This window comes from Coturnix japonica, chromosome 27 (genome assembly GCF_001577835.2).
Source record: "Coturnix japonica isolate 7356 chromosome 27, Coturnix japonica 2.1, whole genome shotgun sequence".
NCBI lineage: Eukaryota > Metazoa > Chordata > Aves > Galliformes > Phasianidae > Coturnix > Coturnix japonica.
The window spans coordinates 3,627,027-3,643,847 of record NC_029542.1 but is presented as its reverse complement, the minus strand read 5'-3'; the positions used below and the strand labels follow the sequence as shown (position 1 = coordinate 3,643,847).

Here is a 16,821-nt window from a genome sequence, read left to right as displayed (position 1 = left end):
CCCCATGCCCATCCCCATTCCCATTCCCACCAGCACTGGGGCTCAGCTTGTGGCTCCTGTCTCGCAGAGCAGTGTTGGCAGCATCTGTGCTCAGCAAACTGAGCAAAGGGAGCCGAGCTTCAGGGCTTGGTGCCCAGCCACCGCGCCGGCTGGGAGCTGAGCCACAGGAGGCAGCAGGACGGGGCTGAGCTCCTGCTCCCCGCTTCCCCAGGTGGCTCTGACTGCCATGAACAGCTTGAGCTCTGCCAGCAGAGCTGTGCACAACGGGGCCCGTGGGAGGCTGCACCCACCGGGTGCCAAGTCCTCCCTGAGCCCCACCTGGCAGCGCTTGGCAAAGCCTGGTGCCCATCATTGCGCCCATGGCAGCGCAGTGCCAGCCCTGCAGATGTTATCAGCAATGCAGCCCCATAGATTCATTCCTTTGGGGATGGGGAGACACCTCAGAGCCGCTGGTTCTCAGTGGCACATCTGCTGGTGTGATGGCTCCAAAGGAGAAAAGGCATTTCTGCCCCACAAGCACCCACCTGCCCCATAAGTCCGAACATGTGGCCAATCCCCACAGCTGGGAACATCTGCCTCTCTGGTTTGGGCTGATCTCCTGCCTTCATGTGAACCTCTTGTTCACCCCAGCAATGGGTCACATCCTCTCCCATAGGCAGAAATGCTGCTCCACAGCCCAGCCCACCACATAGGCAGCTCTAAGCAAAGGCCACGAATGGGCATCAAACTGCCTGCAGTTTTCTCTTTGTTTTTTGCAAGGCTTTCAGTGTGGCTCCCCGCTGGTTAACCCTTCTTTGCTGATGGATGGGGGCAAGTCCTGCTCTTCCTCGAGCACTGGAACACTCACTCAGCCCCTGATATCTGGTCATTGCATGACATACAATAAGCCCAGTGTGCTGGGGGTGTTAGGGCACTGCATGCACGAATATTGCTGGATAGACTGCGAGCTCAGTGCCGCCGTTGTGCTGTGTGTCTGCAGGAACAAAGCTGTGCTGTCTCACTCACAGCATGGGGTGAAAGGGGCTGCAGTGCCCATGGAGCTCTGCGCTGATCGTGCCACGGCCAGCAGTGCCAGAGCAGAGCAGGGCTTCATTGTGCCGGGGCTGTGCATGAGCATTGTGTGGTGCAGGAGTGGGTCTGCAGAGCAGAAAGATGGCAGGGACCAGGAGGGGGAGCACAGGGAGCTGCTACTCAGGCCCCTTTGCACCCAGACCCCATTGCACCCTTTGAACCCAGACCCCATTGCCCCATTGCACCCTGACCCATCTCCACCCAGACCCCGTTATGATCAGACCCCACTATTCCCAGACTCTACTGCACACAGACCCCACTGTGCTCAGACCCCACTGTGCCCGGCTCCCCCTTCTCCCATCACTGGTGGCTGCTGCAGTGCTCACATCCATCCCCTGTCCCCATCCAGGTGCAGGTGACAGCTCCTGGGAGAGCCCCTGATTGCAAATCCATGTCTGGCATCGCATGTGCAAATGCAAGAGCCTCACCCCGAGCTGTGAGCTGCTTTTACCAGCCTCCCCCTGGGAGCTGCCTTGCTGCATGCAGCTGCTCACAGCCCCATTGAGGCCGAGGTGTCACGCAGCCATAGGCTCTTTGTGCACACAACAGCTCATGCCATCACGCTGCCAGCTCAGGGTTGTGCTGCAGAGACACTGTAGCTTTGGGGAGTCCCCAAATGGGGAGCTTTGAGTTTCAAATCGGGCACCCACCTTCTTTTCATGCAGGCTCTTCTGAGCATCTCTCCAGCTGCACTAATGCTTATTTGCTTCTCATTAGCAGAGCAATCAGAATTCAAAGGTCACCCCTTCCTCTGGCCCTCCCTGCAGCACGGCTGTGGGTGAGAGCCAGGATTCAGGGATCAGTGGGAAGAACAATTAATCCTCACTGCAAGCAGTGATCAGTTTTGGCTTTCCAGCACAGCATCCTCCCACCTCTGCACCATCCTGGTGCCCCTACACCTTCAGCTTTGTGTCTCTGTGCTGTGTCCAGGTCAATTCCCCATAGGGAGGGGGGCAGCAGGACCCTCAAGGATGGGGTATCTCATCTCATAGGCTGGGATTCTCATACATGGTTCTGCCAAGTGCTGCACCTCAGTCCACACCTCACTTTCCCCATCTGTATAATGGATTAAAGCCCCGCTGTGTGTCTTTGGTGAAGGGTTTCCTGGGTGCTGTAGTCCCCACTGGTTGGTTTTGCCTCTTGGATTGTGTGGGATGAGCAACAATATGTTCATGAGAGCCTTTGGGATGCTGAAATGCACCAGGACCAGTGGGGAGAAACACAGGGAACGGGGGAAGGAAGAAAATAATCAGCTTCAGTGCCCTGGAAAAGCCATGGGATGGAAGGAGAGGAAGGGAGCAGATGAGGGGGACACTGCCCAGCTCTGGTCCTATATGCACACGCTGCTGGCTGCCACATCCCCACCATGTCCCCACTGTGGGGTCAGGAGCATTCCCATACACCACGGCTGCCCAGGGGCTGTGCAGAACACAGCTGGGGCTGGTTTCTATGGGCTGATCCTCACATTGCCCACGGGTGGGTGTCAGAATTGTGCCAGACGAGCTGCACCCAGCAGTGCTGGGGGGGCACAGCGTTTGCTGCTGGATGGTTCACGCTCTGGCAGGTGGCAAAGGCGGCTTTGGGGAACGGGTGTTGCTGGAGCGCAGCGCTCATTGCTGCTTATTGCTGCCTGGGGGCTGCAGGGCTCTGCCTTTAATCACTGCTGATCAGTGCTCGGGTGTTGCTCGGTGGCTGTTGGCTGCTCTATCGGTGTCCCCCCGTGTCGGGGGTGCAGACCCTGAGCGCAGGGAGGAGCGCAACCATGGGCTGACGGCGTCGGCGCAGCGCACGGCTGTGCAGCGGCTGCTGGCTGCAGTCCATGTGATGCATCTGAGGGGGCACGGTGACATTTCGAGAGGGGAAAAAAAAGAAAGGAAGAAATAATACCCAGAGACACACGGGGAGCTTTGAAGCGCCTGAGCCGGAAAAGAGAGACAGACAGACAGACAGACAGACAGCGGCAAAGAGAAGAGGAAACAGAGCCGGGCAGGGGGACAAATACTTGGAGCTCCAGGAGATGATGTGAGCGCAGCGCTGGCTCGGAGCCGGGGACGATGCGATGGCCGCTGGCACCGAAAGTGGGGCAGCGATTGTCAGGCACCGAGATGGAGCTGGGACAGCAGCGGGGACCGGAGGGGACGGCGGCGTGGTGGCATCTGAGCGCTGTAAAGGAGCGGTGACACCGCGGCTGCTCCCCTCCATCGCACCGATGTGACTCGAGGTCAGTGCCCGTGGATGGGGTTGGTGACGGCTCACCCCGCTGCTCGCGTTTCGTAATGAGCCGCTCCTGTATTTAATTAAGGCGAGCAGCTAAACGCGAGCTAAACGTCTCCCTAGATTTAACCTGACAGGGACGACGTGTTGCTCGAAATGCCGAGCGATTAGGAAAAGCGTGTTTGATTCGCTTTCAACATATGCCGTACGATGCGTGTGTTTGTCGCACAGATTTTGGAGCCGTCTCCCGGTTCCTCCGTGCCCCGGTTCCATCATGCTTCCTCGTTGGGCGAAGCATCCCATGGGCGCTTCCCCTCGGCTTCGGGAGCAGGACAGAGCCTCGGAGCCCGGGGACCGCAGGTTGTCGCCGCTGCTTTTGGGTACGGAGTGGGGACATGGGGGAGGGATGTGTTGTGTGCCCGGAGGCGATGCTGGGATGGGCCGGCCGGGATGCTGGGTGCTGCAGGCAGCTGCTGTGCCCTCCTTTTGCTTGACTACACCGCACTGTATGGACAGCTACGGGCGGCCGCTGGTGGAAAGGCTCGGAGCTGCCGGGAGGGAGGGATGCAGCGCTGCTCTGGGTTAATGGAGGAGGGGTGGGGGGTGCTCCGAGGGGGGGGGACATCGCGGTGCCTTCATCCCGTGGTTGGACATGGTGTGCTGGGACCTGGGGACCGCTGGCAGCAGGATATGGCTTCGCTGTGTCCCTGCCGTGTCTGTTCTGATAGAGCTCCCCGGGTTATTCAGATGATGGGTGCGCTTTCTGGCACCTCCAAAGGCTTCAGGCATGAGATCTCTGTGTTTTTCCCAGCGTTTTTGACTTGTAGCTTGCTGTGACTAACCGGGCTGGCAGAGCAGACTGTGACCAACCACCTACGTGCTACCTGCGTGCTTATAAATAGGGGCTGTCCTCCCTTCCCCGTCTGGAGCATTGCTCCCCAGCCCCTCCATAACACAGAAATAGCTTCCCCAGCATCCTCCCCCCCCACGCAGCATCGCCCCAGCTCCGTGCAAAGCAGCACAGGATCCCCAAATGCCCATTTCCCACGTGGTGCTCTGGGCACGGCTGGGCTCCGGGCTGCGCTGCTGCCAGCACTGATGACAGCAGGAGCCAACTCCTCGAAGGAGCTGCATGCCCTTGTGCCAGCACAGGAGCTGTGCCAGGCCCTGACCCCATCCCTCCTCCCCCCATTCAGAGCTCAGAGCTTTGATGGCTCTGCCCCAGGGCTCTGCTCCCAGCTTCTCAGGCAAAGACTGGGGGAGCTTTGGGTTTGATTGGAGTTTTTCCCCTTTGTGGCACCATGCAAAGCCCTGCTTCCCTGCAGGAGGGGTGCCCCCACCCTTTGCTCCCGCTGTGTTCTTCCAGATGGATTTCCTTTTGATGAGGTGTAGCGTGCCATCGAAGCTCCTGTCAGGCAGCTCCGGCCTCCCATCACAGTTAGCATGACTGCACTAATGGCAGCAGATTAGAGGAAGTGATTAACTTGCCTGAAAAACTGCACTGAATGCATCCTGCACAACCCCAGGGCTGGTGCTGTGAGTGGCCACGCTCCCCTTTGCAGGAGCATCATTTTGCCTCCCTAACTACAGCAACCTGTTGCATTTCTTTTCCACCTTTGGCTGCAAGCTCTCTGGTCAAATCCTGCCCCTCTACTTCCAAGCTGGAATGACAATGTTCCCCTTCCCATCTGCAGGACGAGGGTGCATCCCCACGCAGCAGAGCACTCTTGGCTATCATCCATCACAGGGAGGTGCTGCAGCCATCCTGCTCTGTTGGGATGGGTGACACCAGGCTCTGCCATGTCCTGGAGCTGCCACCTCGCTGCTGCCCGTGTGCTGTTCATCCTCATTTCTGCTGTCACCAAAGCAATCACAGTGGCCTTGCTCCGCTCAACATCTTCACTCAGCGTCTCATTAGAGGAAGGAGTCGTTCTGTTGCGAATTGATTTTTCATCTCAGTGTGTGTGTTTCCCTTCAGCCCCTTCTCCCCCCTGGGTTTGTGCTCCCGCCTCCAAAGGAATCAAGGAACCACCCCAAACCCTGACTATGGGGCTCAGCCGAGGTCCTGCATCTCCTGCATCGGGGTTCTCTCCTTCCTCCTTTTCCCTTTCTCCTTCTGTATCTGCTTAACTGCTGGGAAAAGGGAAGGGGGGGGGGGGGGGGTGCTGGGCATGGGGGCAGGGATGTGTTGGTGCCAGGTGGGGCACAGATGGGGTGGGAGCTGCTGCCTTACCCCTGCCCTCATTCTGAGTTCATTTCCCTCTAACCAGGTGGGCTGTTTCCTTCCCTCCTATTTGCAGCAGGACCCCGACTCACCATTCCCCACCCCCTGCTCTGCTCTGGGCTAAAAGGAAGCATTGATTTGATGTCTTGAGGGGGGCAGTTTATCGCTTTCCTGATGTCTGATGGATCGGAATTGATTTCCAGAGCAATTTGCCTGAGCAGCTGAAGTCAAAGCGGAGGGACCCACGCTGCGCCCTGACCCTGCAGCTCTCCTGCAGTGGCACAGATGCAAAGAGGTGATGGAGGCAGCAGCTCTGCAGGGTTTTGTGTGCTCAGATCCTGCACAACCTCGGGTTCATCACCCCCCTGTCTCTTAGCCTGGGGTCTCTGTGTGGAGAAGGGGTTTGGCAGCTCTTTGCTGCACGACGCAGTGAGTCACTGCCCCACGCCTGGCTCAGCTCAGTGGTGGGAGTGAGACAGAGCTGCCGGGTGCTGGGAAGCTCGGGGTCCTTTCAGGAGATATAAATCCAAACCAAGTGGCTCTGCCTGTTCTTTCCCCTCCCTCCCACCTGGGGTTTGACCCCTCTATATCTCTATATCCCTGCTAGCAGCCAGAGCCATGTGCTCTGCATTTGCCCCCTATGGATGGGCCATTCCCTCTTCAGTCCCACACCTCAGTTTCCCCCTCAGCTCTGAGCCTGAGGACATTACCCCCATGTAATGATCTGTCCACAGCCACATGGGCTCATCCCATCCCCACTGCACCTCCTGGAGCTGCTGCCAAATGGGTGGGAGAGGAGACCACCACACAGTGCGTGTTTGTGCCCTTAAAGCCCCCTCCATCCCTGCTGTATTTTTATCCAGTCTCTGAGCTGTTGGCATCTCCCCCAGCCACAATGCTGTGCCTCCCCACATCCCCAGGCAGTGCTGCTCAGGGGATGCCGCCAGCTCCGGCCTTCTGCCAGGGGTCAGGGAGGAAGCTGGCAGCAGAGGGAAGCTTTGCCCAGCTCTGTTGGCCGTGACTCATCCTTGTGCATCGCGCATCCTCCTTGAGCTCACCCTCCCTGCTTATTTCCCCTCTCTAACCAAAGCAAAGGCAGCTCCGTGAGGGCTGTGAGGAGCACTGAGATGGGAGCAGCTCGAGGGGAGATGCCAATGAGACAGTACAGGAAGGAGGAGGGCTGGGAGGGTGGCTGTGGATGGGGCTGGGGGCTACAGGGGGCTGTGTTCCCATAGCCCAGCTAATGGCTTTGATGGATGGAGGGATGCGTTGCTGCTGTTGGTACCCAGCATGAAGCTCTGTGTGTGTGAGGGTGTGATGACACCCAGTGAGGGGGGAAGGAGCTGCTGCTTTTCATGGGGCTGGGACAGATGGGTTCTCTCCTTCAGCTCAGTGTTTGAGAGATGGGAATTGAGCCTCTCGTGTCCCTTTGTGCCAGCACAGCGCTGGGTGCCAGCCTGAGATGGGGCATGGCTGCTGCCATTGTACCTCTATGTACCCGGATGGATCCTGTGTGGCTTCTTGGGCACATCATGGGGACAGGCAGGGCTGGGTCTGCAGGGACACATCCGGCACTGTGGGCACTGCCAGCCCATGGGGTGTCCTGGCATGGTCCCAGATGAGTGAGGCTGGGAACTTCCCAATGAAGCATCCAGTGGTTGATGTTTTGTCTATGCAAACCTATGGCTGCATCCCAGAGCCTTGCAGCAGCGTGGAAGAGAAGGGGTTATTGCAACACAGGGTTCTCCAGGCCGTGTCCCTCACGTGCTGCACACAGCAGCACTTTGCAGCTCAGTGGCTGCAGTGTTGCATCTCGGAGCTGCCCTAATGGCCAGATGTGGGGATCTGCATAGCTCCAAGGGCTTCTATTCTTCTTTGCCTCCCTTTCTCCCTAAACATAATCTCTCCTTCCCCTCCCCTTCTCCCCATTTGGTACAATTGCTTTCTGGGACTATTTTTCATGCTCTGCTAACTGTCACGGCTTTCACGGCCCGCGTGAGCCCGGCTGCTTCATGAAGATTTATGAAACTGCAGTAATAAACTGTGTTTGAAAGATCCTCTTTCTGATAAACCCCCTCCAGGCTGTAGGGAGGGATGGGGAGGGGGATCGGGGTGGACCACCCTGCTGGACTCCCATCCTTGTGTGATTCACACAGGGCACAGGGCAAGATTTTGGGGTCCTCTCCCACCTACAGCACTCGGTAAGGAGGATGGATGGAGGATGGATCCCCCTGAGGGGGATTTCTAGGATTTCCTATTGGATTCTGGCTGCTTTAAGGAGCTCACCTGGAGGATGCTCATCCCATCCCACTGATGGAACCAGAGGGGTGACGTGGGGTCTGCAGCATCTCCTCCTTCATGATGCCTTCTCCTGTTCTTCCTGGAGCCCAATGAGGAGTTCAGGAGCGGATGCAGCTCAGCCAGAGGTGGAAGAGCCCCCTTCGGTTCATATCTCTGCTCTGACCCCGGTGCTGATTGTGCAGGGCTTTTCAAATCATCCTCTTTAGCAATCGCAGAGAGACAGAGAGCTGGAGCGTTCCGCTCCCGGAGCGTGTAATTAGGGAGCAGAGAGCTGCATGCTGATGTGTGGCTCAGCAACGGGAGGAGGGTGGGAAGGAGTTGGGAATGTGGCTGGGATGGGTGCTGGGCTCTGGGTTCTGGGTGCTCAGTTCTGAGTATTGGCTTCTGGGCTCTGGATTCTGGGTCTTGGGTTCTGGGTTCTGAGCACCGGGTTCTGGAAGCTGAGTTCAGGGTGTTGGGTTCTGGATGCTCAGTTCTGAGTGTTGGGTTCTGGGCTCTGGATTCTGAGTGTTGGGTTCTGGGTTCTGAGTCTTGGGTTCTGGATGCTCAGTTCTGAGTGCTGGCTTCTGGGTGTTGGGTTCTGGGTGCTGGGTTCTGAGTACTGGGTTCTGGAAGCTGAGTTGAGGGTGTTGGGTTCTGGATGCTCATTTCTGAGTATTGGCTTCTGGGCTCTGGATTCTGGGTGTTGGGTTCTGGATGCTGGGTTCTGAGAACTGGGTTCTGGAAGTTGAGTTCAGGGTGCTGGGTTCATGGGTTCTGAGTCTTGGGTTCTGGATGCTCAATTCTGAGTCTTGGGTTCTGGGTGCTGGGTTCTGAGCACTGGGTTCTAGAAGCTGAGTTCAGGGTGTTGGGTTCTGGATGCTGAGTTCCAGAACTGCTGAATTCTGGGCACTGGGTTCTGAGTGTTGGGTTGTGGATGCTGGGTCATGCAAGGAAGGGTGTCCCATGGCTTTGGTGTCCCATGGCTTTGGTGTCCCATAGCTTTTGCTGGAGGCTGCATTGATGTCATCACCCAACTCACAGCAAACCCCTCTGTATGACCTTGAGCAGCCGAGCGGTGTCGGCAGCACAGACAGGAATCCTGTCCTACATTAATAACACAATCACTCGTTATCAAGCTGATATGTTGGGCTGATAAATAATTAAGGGAAAAGGAAAAGCTCTCTATGATTTGCTTAGCGGGAGCTGGGGAAGGAAGGGGGAAAAGGAAGGAGATGAATAATGAATCAAGGTTAAACGGGAGTGAAAGGGAAGCCTTATAGTGGTGGATTCCCGCAGCAGGAGTGCTGCAGGTTGCCAAACATTCGGCCGTGGTGGAGCTGGTGGCTGTGGGGTGACGTGGGCTGAGCAGCACGAGGTCCCCGAGCTCACCAACAGCATTGGGACGGATGGGGGTCAGGAAACCACTGTGTGTTTGATGGGTGTTGGCAGCACGAAGAGACTTCCAGGCATGAGTTACACTCGTGGTTTGTGAGCACTCGGCAAGGCTTCCCTGGGAATTAAAGTCCCGGTGTGATGCTAATGAATGGCTGTGATGGTGAAGGGATGAGCGCTGCAGGCACCCGCTGCCCGGGGTTGAGCTCTGCGAGGGTTTAAATGGGTCTGAGGGGGTCCCCGGCCGCAGGCAGCAGCACTGATGGGACGATGCAAGCTTCCCCAGCCCACCTTTCATTTTCTTTTCTTGGTCTGTCCGTGTGTCTGTGTCCCTCTGTCTGTCTGTGCTGGGGGGGATGCTCTCGGCTCATGTGTCTCGTCTGTGCCGTTTTGGTGGTGCCTTAACGCTGTTCATTCCATGTTTCAGCCCAAATGTTGGGGTCTTGGAAGCACCCCCCACCCCCTCTGTCCCTCCCTCAGCCCTGCCTGACCCCCCACCCCCCCAAACCCCACACCATCACAGGGGGATGTGATGTTCATCCTTCCCACCTGCACCGCTTGCATCCCACCAAGAGACGGCCCCACAACCAACCGGGCTCACCACCCCGTGCCCCGTCCCCAACACCACAGCGCCCCAAACCCACCATGGGGCAGCCCCTCACCCTGCTCTGCTCTCCATCCCCGTGCAGATCCCGACAGGACCAGCGCCCACATGATCTCGGCCGACGATGCCGAGTACCCGCGGGAGTACCGCACTTTGGGCAACGGCACAAGGCGCTTCTCCAACGTAGGGTTGGTTCACACCTCGGAGCGCAGACACACCGTCATCGCTGCCCAGAGCCTCGAGGCTCTCACCGGCCTCCAGAAGTCGGAGATGGAGCGTAAACGGGACGCATTCATGGATCACCTGAAGAATAAATACCCGCAGCACGCACTGGCGCTGCGTGGGCAGCAGGAGAGAATGCGGGACCAGGTAAAGGCGGTGTTTGATTTTTGGGGTGGGGGGGAACGAGACCCACCTCATTTGGAGAAGGGGGGGGGGCTCATAGGGGGCGTGGTATGGGCAGGAGCAGCCCCTTTGCCCAGGCTGGGGGTCTTCAGGTAGATTTCTTTTCCTTGGTTGAGATGAAGGCAGTGTCTCTGCATGGGGTGGGTGTGCTGGCTATGAGGCTTCACTCTGCTAAAGGAAAGGGGGGGGGTTGACATAGTTGGGACCCCCACCCTGCAGCTTCCTGCTGTAATGGGGGTGGTTGGTGCTCAGCCTGAGTGGGATGGGGATGCTCAGATCCAGGGGGATGTGGGGCAGCTGCTGTGGAGGGGGTCTCCTATTGTTGCCTGGGAAGGGCAGGGATGTGGGGCAGAAGGAGTGGAGGCAGAGAGGGGCTGAGTCTGTCCCAGGTCAGGTGCTCTCAGAGCTCAATGCTATCAGATCTGGTGCCCACATCCCAGCAGGGACATCCCTTGGCTGTGCATTCCCAATGACTTCATTCTCCCCCAGAGGGATCTGCAGAATGGAACACCAAATTTCACGATGCCATTGGGGAGGAGTGACCCCCCAAAGCCTGTGGTCTGCCTGAGCATCCATGCATTCCCACCAGAGGGGGGAGCACCGGGGGGGTCTCATTATGCAGCCCCCCCTCCATGCAAAGGACCATTGGCTCAGGGCTGGATGCAGAGGGGAGCAATGCAGCCCTGCAGTGCATTGCAGCATCCAGCTGTTGCAACAAGGAGAGGGTTTATTCACTTCGGAACCGATAACGGGTTGCAATGCAGATGTGTCCATCCCCATCATCCCCCCCCTATGCACCATCCCCGTGGGGCGGGCACACGCGTGTGTGTGTGTGTGCGCGCATCTCCACGTGCACGCGCGCTCCTCCTCCTCCTCCGGGAGCGCGCTCCGCCGCGTGGCCGCCCCGATTCAGGTGGAGTCGTGGTTGTCATGAGAACTGAACCCCGCGGGAGGGGCGGGCGAAGCGGCCGGCGGAGGCCGCAGCGACGGAGGAGGCGGCGGCGGTCGCTGCTCCGGGACCGCGGAGAGAAACGGAGGCGGTCGGGGCTGAGCGGAGCACCTGGCGCAGGTACCGCTGATGTCCGTCAGTCCGTCCATCCCTCCCCTTGTATCCCTGTCCTATATCCTTTCCTTGCCCCCATCCCGCTCCGTTCCACTCCGCCTTTCCCTGCCCCCCCCCCCCCCCCCCCCCCCGGTCACTCAGCACCGATCGCCCCCGGCCCCGCTCGGCCTCGGGAAGGTGAACGCTGCGGGTGCTGCAGTGGCGGAGGAGCAGCGCACGGTGCGGCCTCGCGGGCTCTGTGCGTTCCCCCCCCCCGGTTTGTTCAAGGAGGAGGCTTTGGGATGGGGGGGGTCTCAGCATCGCTCCGGTTGGGGTTTTGCGGGGAAGAAGAGGCTGCGGAGCGGCGCTGAATGCGGCAGTGCGGGCAGCAGCGGCCGCAGCCCCCCCCCCGGATGGGAATAACGAAGGGGCACCGCTCGTCATCCTAATCCCCCTTCCCCCACAACTCGGAGCGCTCCCAGCCCGATGCTGCGGGACGTCCCGGTGCCCATCACTCGGCTCCGCACCCTTGGGAACCCCCGGGGTTGGGGGGGAAGGAGGAGGAGGAGGAGGAGGAGTAGGGCCGGCCTCAGGTGCTGCCCGGATCGCATCCCCTGTATAGGAGCGGGGCCGCCGGTCGATGCCCGTGGATCTCCTTCCTCCCTTACCTCGCACGTCCCCATTGTGCCCGTCCACCTACGCGTGCCGTTGCCATCGTTACTCCGCAATTCGAGCTGCCCCAACTTCTCCCGAGCTTCCTTCCTTCCTTCCCCCCCCCATCACCCCGTCCCACAACAAAACCCGACCCCCGGCCCCGCTTTCAGGTCGGGGGGGGGGAAACCCCTTCTGCCTCTCCCTGCCTCTATGGGACCGGGATTCCCGCAGCGACCCCCCCCCATCCCCGACCTTTCTTCATGGAGTTATTGGAGCCCCTCGTCCCGGTGGGGTGTCTGAGCTGGGAGGCAGCGTTGTAAGCAGGTTTACACGGCTTGTCCTCAGCAGCGCTTCCCCCCCTATCCCCCCCCCCCTCCCTCCCTCCCCAATGCATCGGTGCGCTTTTGCAAACAGCCGTCGTCGCTGCTTTGCTCTGTATTGATGTGGTGAAAGGGGGGGGGGGGCTTGGGGAAGAGCCAGGAGCACAAACCCGGTGGTGCCTGAATGCGTTTGTCATGGTCTGACACCTGCTCTGACACCACCTGAGCTGCTCCAGAGGGATCTGAGGGCTGCAAATGCTGCTTTACATTGGGCTCTATGCTGTGGGTGCTCACCCGGTGCTGCCATACCCAGCTTGCAGAGTCCCTTTGCATTAATTACAGGACCTCAGATAACAGTATCTGCAATGCACAGCCTCGGGGTCTCTCTGGGCTGCTTCTGGTTGCTGTTTGCATTCGGTTCTGCGTGGTCGTTTTGCTGTTTCGGCTCGTGTTTAAAAAAACATCGAAAACTTTAACACGGACAAACCGGCTTCAATTCACTTTGCAGGTGTATTTAGGGGAGGGTTTTTGTTTGTCAAGACGTTGTGCCTGAAGGGGAGAGTCTATCAGGAACTGCAACTCCTGGAAATGAGTTAATTAAAAAGCCAATGAAAGCGCTGCTGTCCCTCCCCCCCCAGGGCGCTGTGTGCTGGGATGCTGCTGCTGCCCGTTTCGGAGGGATCCATTGGTGCTGCCTTGTTAATCAGTAATAGATCTGGGCCATAATTGCTAACCAGGCTCAACCTGCCTTACTCGGAGCATTGACTTGCTTGGATTTCATTCACCTGGGGCAGCTCTTCTCCCCCGGGCAGCCACAAGGACTGTTGGGTTTGAAGTATGTGATGCTCTTTGCGTTCCCCTGCTCTGTGTTTCCTTACACCGGCTGTTTGGTGCAGCTCTATGAGCGCTGCTGTGTGCCTGAGGTTCCCCTCGTGGCCGTGGTTTGCGTGGCTTCTCTGCCCCTTGAAATACATGGCGGTGTTGGGGAGGGTCCGAGTCCTCCTTAGTCCCTCGTTTTGCAGCTCCGCGTACATGACTTTCATTGTAATTATAATCTCAGCCTTTGTAATTCTCCCTACTGGCTGCGCGGCTCGAGCTGCCTGTTTTATCGCGTGGAACGAGGCTGTCGTTTCCAATCCTCTCTCAGACCATTATCTCCCTTTGATGCTTTTGAAGAGTCGGGGATGTGTTAATTCTACCTCGGCCTCCTCCTCTCCCCTTCCCTTCTTGCAACCCCCCCCATCAGGGCAGCATGGAGGGCGCTGGGACCATCCCAGCCCCGTCCCCATAGTGCAGGGTGTGTGATGGAGGTGGCTTTTTGCTTTGGGAGAGGCCAGGTTGGTAGAAAATGAGCTCAACCGGGCTCAGTGCCTGCAAGGACAGATGGAGCCCGAGGTGCCTGCAGGGATCTCTGCCCTCAGTGCATGGCACCAGATTGGTAGCCCTGGGCCAGCATGGGGCAAGTCCCTCCCCCCCTTATACCATGTAGCCTAATGGGACAGCACTGAGCCATGCAGGCACCTGCAGAGGTGCCCTCCTGGTTCTGGAGATGCCTTTGGGCAAGGATTTGGGTTCTGTGCTCTGTGACCATCAGCATCACTGTGATTGTGGGGGGATTCAGGTGCCCTGGATGCAGCAGGGATGTAAAGGACAGGCTTCGTGATGAGCCTGTCCACTCATCCTCAAATAATAAATCCAATGCATACCAAGGGCTGCTGTGAGATAGGATCAGCAATATTGGCTGTGGGGAAAATTACTGCAGCTCTTCAGCAGCAAAATGAAAGGAAAGGGCAGAAGGAGCCACTCGGGAGCATCACCTCCCAGTTTGGGGGTGGGTCCTTTAGGGCTGTGGGTACACCCCTATGCTGCGGGTTACCCTGCAATGGGGCCGTCCACTATCTGAAGGCATTTGGAAGCAGCTCCTTGTTCTACTTTTGGGCAAGTTCTGTGCCTGGGATGGTTCCTATGGCTGCTCTCTATGGGCTTCTGTTCCTGGTGCTGCTTCTGAGTCACAGTGTGCCCTTGGAAAAGACCTTTGTGCCTCCAGGCTTGGCTGTGTGAGCAGAGCTGGGCTTGAATCACTCCCAAAGCAGCCCGGGTTTGTTTGATGCAGAACTTGTGGGTCTGCTGGTGTCTGGTGGAATATTAATGTCAGGGCATCGATGAGGGCGTTGCACTGGGATAAGAGCATCTTGCTGAGGCTGTAGGTGTGAAAAAGGACTTAGAAGGTTTGTGTTTGTACAACAGGCCCCTGTTCACACTGTCAGGGCTTGTTTATGTACACGCAGCTGGTCAGGGAAGGGTTAATGCCCCCAGGTGGTGGTGGTGGTGTTAAAGCAGTGGATGGAAGTGAAGCTCCACATTGGTCCCACCTGATGGGAGCTCCTTAGTGCTCCCAGGGCACAGCAATGGGATGGGCAGTGCAGGATCCTGGCAGGGGAACCCTGAGAGCTCTGCACAGCAAACTGAGCACGGTGGGGAGGGGGGTGGCTGTGAGAAGGGAAGCAAAGAGAAGCTGAGAACTTTGATCCCAATAAAAGATGGGAAGCAGCCGCCCTGCAGGTGTTCCTCCCACCCCATCTATTAGAGGCACATCCTCAGCCCCATCCCGGGCAGCTGCTTTGCTGGGAGCATCCTTTGCTATGAGCATCCTCGGGAGCTTTGCATCCATTTCTGACTCTCATCAACGGGTGTTTGGGGAGAGCTTTGCAGCGTGCCGGGCTGCAACCGATGCCAGCTCCCATCACTCACTGCAGCACATTGCAATGACACCAGCGGAGACGCTGCAAAGAAGCACCAGAGGGAGGTAGCAGGGGCAAGCAGGGTTTGAAGGGGGGGGGGGTGGCAAGAAATAGGGGGGGATTTTAAGATGCTTTTAAAACTGAAAGCCATTCTGGCTCCCTGCAGCACATGCTGGGTGGTGTGAGCATGGGGCTGAGCCCTTTGCACTCAGCTGCACACCTCAATGCCTTGCACAGCCCCCCCCCCATCCCCAGCTATTGCTTGCAGGGAGGGGGATGCAGAGCAGTCAGGAAAGGAAAACACAACCCAAACCAGAATCTTAATGGTATTTTTGTTTGTTTCTTTCTTTTCTTTCTTCCTTTTTGTTCGTTCTCCTTCGTTTTTGTTCTTTTTTTTGTTGTTGTTGTCATTTTATTGTCGCTAGCAGCCCAACTACTGGAGCTTTAAGGTCAGTATTTCAGATTCTTTTGTCATGCTCTGGTTTGACTTGCATGCACTTCTCATCCGTGTCCATGCAGGGGGTGGGAGCTGGGGGCTGTGCTCAGGGTTCCTGTGCCAAAGAGGTTTGTTCTCAGCTTCAGCTGATGAGGATGCTCTGATGCTTCAGGTCGAGGTGTTGTATGGAGGTGAAACTGTTCCTTGAGAGACAGGAATCCATGCCCTAACTCAGGCTGCAGGCAATCAGTGCTGCTCTGCAGTCACCTCACTGCTGCAGGGATGAGGACCACGTGGCCCCTTAAGAGAAAAGGACAGAGCAAAAAAAAAAGCCCATTGCAGGTGGGTTCTGAGCTCATCAGGCTCTTATGGCTTATTATGGCTGTTGACAGGGTTGCTGTGGTTCCCAACCTCGGTTGGTCAGGGCTGAGGAGCATTGAGGGTTATGATCACCAGTGCTGCACCCAGCATGGCACAGAGCTGGGCATGGCACAGAGCAGCCCCAGCTCTCACTGCAGGCAGTCAGTCCATTAGCAGGGGGTGCAGCACGCATGGCCCAGGGCTGCCTTCCTCCCCCCTCCTCCTCCTCCTCATGGGGCTGCAATGGCAGCACTTCAAGGCCAGCCATGTTGCTGGGTGACCTTGGCAAACCATCCCTGGTGGGTCTGCTCTTCCTGTGGAATAAACAGGCTCTGTGCTGGGCTGGCAGCTCGGAGCTGAGGAGTCATCAAACACATAATATGAGCACTTGTTCTGAGTGCTCGTTCCTGAAGTGCTCACAGTGCAAAATCCAGCTGTCTGCGTCCTCCCTGCTCCGACATTTCCTGGGCCTGAAGGGCTGCCACAAAAGCTCTGATTTTCTTCATTATTATTATTATTTATTATTATTCCTTTTTCTTTTCTTGTAAGGAATGTCGTGGGGGTGAGCTCTGAGCACCAGCTGTCCCAGGAGCAGCAGCAGTTGGGTATATGCAGGTGGAGCATCACTGCCTTCCATATGGGAATGCATTGAGTTTAATCTACACCTGGAGACCCCCAGCTGCTGACATGGGGTGTCAAGGGTTGGGGTCTGCAGGTTGGGATGACTCCCAGAGCCCAGCCCTGGTGTATATTGAGGGTACCTGTATGTGTATGAGCACAGCCCCATGCAATTCCTTGTCCCCTTCTCCCCCATCCCCTTCCTGCTGCTTTCTCATGCCTGCCTTTCCTTCCGCTCCTCAGCATCCCTGAAGGATGCAGTAATTTGCTTATTTTTGGCAGATGCTGTCACACAGCACCACCAGAAAGCAGAGGATTGGACACAGCTCCCAAGCAGTGGGGAAGGGAGGGGGGATGATGTGGGGTAAGCAGCCCCAAGGCAGCAGGACGCTGCCTTCACCCCAAACCCATCTCCTGTCTCATGTCCTCAGCGGTGGGTACAGCTCAGAGGGGTGGA

At 57.6% G+C, this 16,821-nt stretch overlaps 1 protein-coding gene across 15 annotated transcripts in view; it reads left to right on the top strand.

Annotated features, from left to right (window-relative positions):
- The window catches only part of SRCIN1 (SRC kinase signaling inhibitor 1), a 46,348-nt gene that overhangs the window by 8,972 nt on the left and 20,555 nt on the right, over positions 1-16,821 (top strand). For 4 of the 15 annotated variants that reach the window (XM_015885900.2, XM_015885902.2, XM_015885905.2 and 1 more), the window contains 2 exons: positions 9,874-10,157; positions 15,376-15,399. In XM_015885900.2, the coding sequence (XP_015741386.1) occupies positions 9,874-10,157; positions 15,376-15,399 (308 nt within the window). Of the gene's footprint in view, positions 1-2,765; positions 3,293-3,516; positions 3,666-9,873; positions 10,158-11,147; positions 11,263-15,375; positions 15,400-16,821 lie in introns of those variants that run through there. The other 11 variants (XM_015885904.2, XM_015885898.2, XM_015885899.2 and 8 more) reach the window with 11 other exon arrangements.